This window comes from Poecilia latipinna, unplaced genomic scaffold, assembly GCF_001443285.1.
Source record: "Poecilia latipinna isolate Pla-1442-1.1 unplaced genomic scaffold, P_latipinna-1.0 Scaffold679, whole genome shotgun sequence".
Classification (NCBI taxonomy): Eukaryota; Metazoa; Chordata; class Actinopteri; order Cyprinodontiformes; family Poeciliidae; genus Poecilia; species Poecilia latipinna.
In genome coordinates this window covers 143,345-149,344 of record NW_015113295.1, presented here as the reverse complement: position 1 = coordinate 149,344, position 6,000 = coordinate 143,345, and the positions used below count along the sequence as shown (strand labels likewise).

Below are 6,000 nucleotides of genomic sequence, written 5' to 3'. Positions count from 1 at the left end.
GATGCTGTTAGCTTGGTGCCAGTTTTACTGTATTAACTATGACAGCAGCCAAGTCATGAAAGAATTATAACCCATCGCTGTCAAGGTGATCTGTTTAAAACAGTCTGGCCCACTCACTGACTATCACACCTGCTGTTGTTGTACTGCTTTGTTATCCGGGTCTCTCAACACATAAGTATTCAATTTATAAACAATTGTGTTGATTTATTTTTCTCAAACTGGTCGAATATTATGAATATTCATGTCTCTTCCTACTTGGTGATTTTGATGCTGACCTGTTAACAAACAGCAACAACGGAAACTAAAGCCATCCTGAGAAAGATATTGCAATGCCCCTCTTCTCCATCGCACATTCCTGATAAGATCAAACAGTGTGTCTTCCAAAAAGAAGCTGACATTGTAGATTTTAATCTGAGATAAATTAGAGATTGCTCACTGAGCTTCAATTTCTGCTGTCAGAAGATATGGAGAGGATTTCATATTCATAGCACTGCAGGCCTAAGGAATTTGTCGTCCCTAAAGCTGAAATGTGCATATTTGCAATAAGCAGAAACTGTGATTGTGTAATGAAAAGCTTTGTAACAAGACGCCTCAGCATTAAAGGTCTCACTGAGTCACTCTTTGTAATTCATTCAATACAAATTTGTGCCTCTTTGGATTTGGATTTTCCTTTCCCGTTTCCCATTCTGATTGGATTTTTCCATGGTTAATTCCTAAATTAGCCATGACCCTCAACCTGCTCCTGTCAAACAGCAAACAAACAAGCTTGTAGGTTAGGCTTAACATGAGGTACATATTCCTCCAAAGACTCATATTTTGAAACTATTTTTGGTCAAAAAATCCATAATCAGAACATCATAATAAATAAAGTTAACATGTCCCTTTAGTTCATCAGTTCTGCCTGCTGAATAGAAGGGAAGCAACAATTTCTGTTCTTTCCACTTTTACACCAAAGTTAAAGGTTAGTGGCTGATCACTACCTCTTAGATTACTTAGATTACTTTATCTACATAATATACCACTTTTACATATTTTGTGGTCCTCAAATGAAATAATGTATAAATTTTCAGACTGCATGTATGTAGATTTAATGCTGCTGTACAAAGAGTACATTGATAGAAAATATGATTTCTACTAATTTGAAAGGTAATATTGTTCCACCCTCACAGACTGACATTGTCTTATTAAAATTACTGTACATTTTCTCTTCAGTAAATTTCCCATTTACATATAGACCACAACTTCAAAGTGTTATGTAACTGAAATCTGCTGAAGAAGGCGGAAAACGTGTTCATATCTTTTAATTGTTACATTCTATCTGGTGTTTCACAGACAGTTCTTTCTTTGGCTGCGATGAAAGAAACGGGAACGATGATGATGCAATAAGAAGTAACTCATTTTTACCTGTGGCTCTCGGCCTAGACTGGCTCCTCCCCCGACAGCAACAACAGGAACTCCAGTCTGAGCGGAGACAAACTCCAGCATTGGGGCTAGAGGGGCACGGTTTGGCGGGGGTGGTCTCTCCTCCTCAAACACCAAACCCTGAGTTAAACAAAGGTTGCAGGTGAAACATCTTCCAGTAACTCAGAATGCATATCTATTTAGAATCAAACACAATGTAAGGTGAAAAACCGTGTGTTTGGTGTCCTGTGCCTACCTGTAGAGGTGTAGTGGCCAGCAGCTCACACAGCTGCAGCAGCAGTGTGCCTGGACTGCTCTCATTCACTGCCAGGTAGATGACGTTTGCCTGACCTGATGGTGTCATCACCGTCTCCGTGGAAAGTGCTGCCAGCGACAGGTATGTTGAGGAGGATAAAGAGGCCATGGCCACGACTCCTGCCAGTGAGGCTGTATCTGTCACCCCCCTTCCGCCTCCGCCGCCTCCTCCTCCCGGACCGTTTCCCAGACCGGACCCGAGACCCGGCTCGCCAACCCCCGCGCCTCCCACCACCGCCGTCTCCGGGAGCAGGGAGGAGCCAGAGTGGACTACGGCTATGTTGATGCCACCCGAGTCCCTCTCTCTCTCCCGGGGCCGGAGCAGCAGGGGGGGCGAGGGGCGTGCGGGCCCCGTGCAGGCCAGGATAGCCAGTAGCAGTGAGAGGGTGGGCCTTGGGGCCACCATGGGGTAAAGGGAGGGCCAGTGGTGGTTGTCCGATGGGGTTTGCCAGGTGAGGCCAGGTGGGGTGGAGGGATTCTGTGTAAAGGATGATGCCTCTTGAGGAGGAGGGAAGGTAATGGTGGCAGGGGCCTGGCAGCCTACAGTGCTTCACCTGATGTGGAGCGGAGACCCTGCAGAGGAAGAATGAAGCAGAATGATTAAAACTGACTAGCTATGTTTCAGTCTAATTGTCATGTGAATTTTGAGCAAACTTTTAAAATGACACAAAAAATAAATTACAAATTGGGGGTGTTTCCACCTGTTTTGGAGCAATTCAACCTCGCTAAACAAAACATAATTTAATCAGATGTTGAGGTGCATGGCTGTGACAAACACGATGCAGAGTTTGCAAACTAGCGTGCACCACTCATTTAAAAAAAATAATTAAGAGTCATCCCCTCCTTGTGGGAGGTTCAGACACGTTAACTTTTTTGGCAAATGTGTTTCTACCTCAATTGAGAGTAAAAAAAAAAAAAAAGTTTTTTTTGTGAAATTGGGGAAGTTATTTTTGAACTTTGCCATAAAATCAACTTTTTCTAATGTGATACTTCAAAATGCACATAAAAAAGTTTGATGGAAACACGACTACTCTTTGAATGCCATTTATCTTCTTGCACCACAAAAACTGTTTCTAATCGCTACTTCTAAACTCCTGTGTTATTCCTAGACAGACAAATGGTTTATGTGGGTGTAATAAAGCAGTTATATTTTTTTTCAGTAAACAGCATAAATAGGTGACAGACTAAAACCCATTCATCTATGTGTTTGTATTTTGACACCACTTAATTTCTAAACAAAGAATGTTTCAATCAGGAAGAAAAGATACTTTTCAGGAACATCTTTGAATTTTGTTCAAGCAAATATCTGCTAACAAATACTATAACTGGAAACATAAATATGAAAAAAAAAAAAAACTTTTAACTTTATTCCTTAGGATGCTATTTAAATCAAAATGAAGATACTTTGGGTCATTTCTAAACACTGATAAAGTTTAAACCATTAGCCTGATTACATGCAAAGACTATTGGCAAGTATTATTCAATTTAAATTTAATTTTGGACAAGAGTTTTGAAATGTCTTGCTTTAACAATCTGGAATCTAAGACTTATGAATTGTAATCTTGACAAGTGCACAAATCAGCTTCTTTACTCACGGTGCAAATCTGCCCAAAAACAATATATATTTTTTTGCCCTCTCAATCCAGCACAGACTGGATCTGTGCTGCTTTATGTCAGAACAGGCATGGTTTCAGAGGAACGATGACAATAAACACTGAAGACACACAGAGCAGAGACACAGAGGAAGACCTACAGGCAAGAAAGGTAGAGCAGATAAACAGCGAGTTCAGGAAACAGAGATTAGAAGAGCAGAGTGTAGGTGCAGTCGCACTAAAACAGCAAAGATCTGCTTTTGTATAAGAAGAAAAACACAAAAAGAGCAGTGAAAATATCAAGAACTGCAAAATGCATGAAGGTGCTAGGCACTTACAGTACGTCTTATAAATACAACAGAGGCACAGAAAAACAACAATAAAAAAACAAGCACTACTTTTACAATGAGACTCCAAAGATGTCCATTTTCTTCTGTGTAAGGATTCCTGGCCATGAGAGGCTGTTTGGTCATTACGCTTAAAAGTGCACAAAGTTCAAATCTTCCTACTGGACTCAAACACTAAACAAAATTAGAACTACAAACAGAGAACTGCTCAAGTAAAGTTCCTACAACACAGACACACAATGTGAACAACTGCTCTAGTATTGTTTTTGCATTTTTTCCAAACTGAAGAAGGGGCTGATTGTAAAATATGAAGACTATACGTACTGTAACGTCTAATTTAGATGGATTACATATGATCTAATCACAGTTCTAAGCACCTTTACTCATGTGTAACAATAATTTTCCCAATGAGGTCATAGAACAGCCAAATCTATAGACCGTTGTCATTCAGTGTTTAGAAAGATGTGCTACTTAAAGATGCACATCAGCCAAAACTGAATATTTGGTTATCAGTGTTGACTGCTTATCAGACAGTGAGACAGTCACAAATCTGATCTCTGTGAAAGTATGTCAGCTCCACCAGCAAGCAATGGTGTGGAGGTAAAGACAAAAAAAGACTGCAGTGAAAAGTCAGAAAATTGGTGATTTTAACAGTCAGTTGCATTTTTTAATATGAAGTCAGAAAAAGACATGAGATGTAAGAAGCAATTTAAAAGAAAACCATTTCCAACATGTTAAAGCATGTCAGCAGTTTCTTCAGACTGCAAGACAGAAAAATACTTGCAGCTGATAACAGAAGGGACTTTTGAGTCCTGTCTCACATGGAGCATGCTAACCTTGGAAAACATTTCAATATCTCAGAATCAGAGTAAAGACCTCTTTAAACTTTAGTAATAAAAGTGGCATATCAGATGCTTATAGATTGTATGTAATGCTTCAAATGTATCAGACATTTGCTTATAGAACAAAGAAGGACTTCAGGAAATACTCAAATCACAAAAGACTGTTAGGAGTGTAAAAACTGTTGACTAAAATATTTCAAGTGTTCAGAGCCTGTATTTTTCCATGCGAATAATATTTTGCCAGGTGCACAGAGTCTCATACCAGCAGATGCTCACACCGGACACTAATGCTCAAAACGCTGAAGGTCATAGAATGATGGAAGCACAGCAGAAAAGAGAGGGAAAAAAAACATGGTTATATAGCAGTTTATATCATCATATTTACTATTGTTACTAACATTGCAAAAATATTTCTAAAATATTTGTGACCTTCACAAAAAGGTGGAAATTGTCAACAAGATGGCAGGGATGCAGCATAACTTAGGAAGCTATTCAAGTTACCGATTCAACAATCCTAAGTTCTTGTCATATAACAATATATATCACAAGGGTAGAGAAAATCACAGTCTCAGTTTTTTCCAATATCATGCAAACCTAGAACAGAATATCATGCAGTGAAAAACATCAAAGCCATGACTGGATGAACACTGAAAACTGTTAGATGTTTTTAGGCGATGATAAAACAGTTTCTGAACAGTTTAAAATTTGTTCCCATCACAAGCTAGATAAAATTGTTGTTTTATGGAAGGTTTTGTTGAGCAAGAAAGTTCATCAAACTTGATGGATTCGAGCAAAGAATGCAAATTAATCAAAGCTTGAATAATCTTCAGATTAAAAACGAGCAGCTTCTTTATTTTTGGCATCAGTGTCACAAAATGAAAAATGTATTGAAGACTGCAAGGAAAGCCTCTGTAATGTGAGTCATACCTGTTAGTATTATTACCAGTGATTAGTCATGTTGTTGGCCTAAGCTGCCCTGTCTGTTATGTGGAATATAGATGAGAGTCAGCAGCTTGAGCTTGCACAATGATGTGATGCCTTTTTAGGACTGCTGGCTGCCAAACAGAACAGCCAGTTGGGAAGGTGCTGGCTTGACTGTAGTCATTTCTGGTTTCGTGTTCATTTGGGAAATGTTGCAGCTAAAACACAAGTAATCATTTTTATGCCTGTTTGTTTAAATCCTGCAGGGGGGAATACATTTAAAGCTGATTTATGAATTTATAAAAAATACAATCAATGTTCCCAATGTGACAAGAATGTATTATTTGCCATATGTGACTTTTTATGGAAAATAATTGTTGCTTTTTTATATCTGAGTCTGGTTGCTACATTGTCTTCCTCTCCATGTGCACTGACCTACTTTCCAAAAATCATTGTTAAAATCTCAGCTCCTTTTATGTTTTCTTATCTTTTCAGAGGACAAGATTATCTTCTGTGTATTGATTAAAGTTAACAAGTGTGCTGCTGACAGTTTGAAGCGCCGCACTTCTCTCTGCTTCGTCT

At 39.0% G+C, this 6,000-nt stretch overlaps 1 protein-coding gene across 1 annotated transcript in view; it reads right to left on the bottom strand.

Annotated features, from left to right (window-relative positions):
• The window catches only part of grin2da (glutamate receptor, ionotropic, N-methyl D-aspartate 2D, a), a 187,120-nt gene that overhangs the window by 106,435 nt on the left and 74,685 nt on the right, over positions 1–6,000 (bottom strand). Inside the window, exons 2-3 of the mRNA XM_015044502.1 lie at positions 1,658–2,289; positions 1,405–1,542 (exon numbers count right to left, since the gene is read on the bottom strand). Of these exons, the coding sequence (XP_014899988.1) occupies positions 1,405–1,542; positions 1,658–2,122 (603 nt within the window). The 5' untranslated portion in view covers positions 2,123–2,289. The remainder of the gene's footprint in view (positions 1–1,404; positions 1,543–1,657; positions 2,290–6,000) is intronic.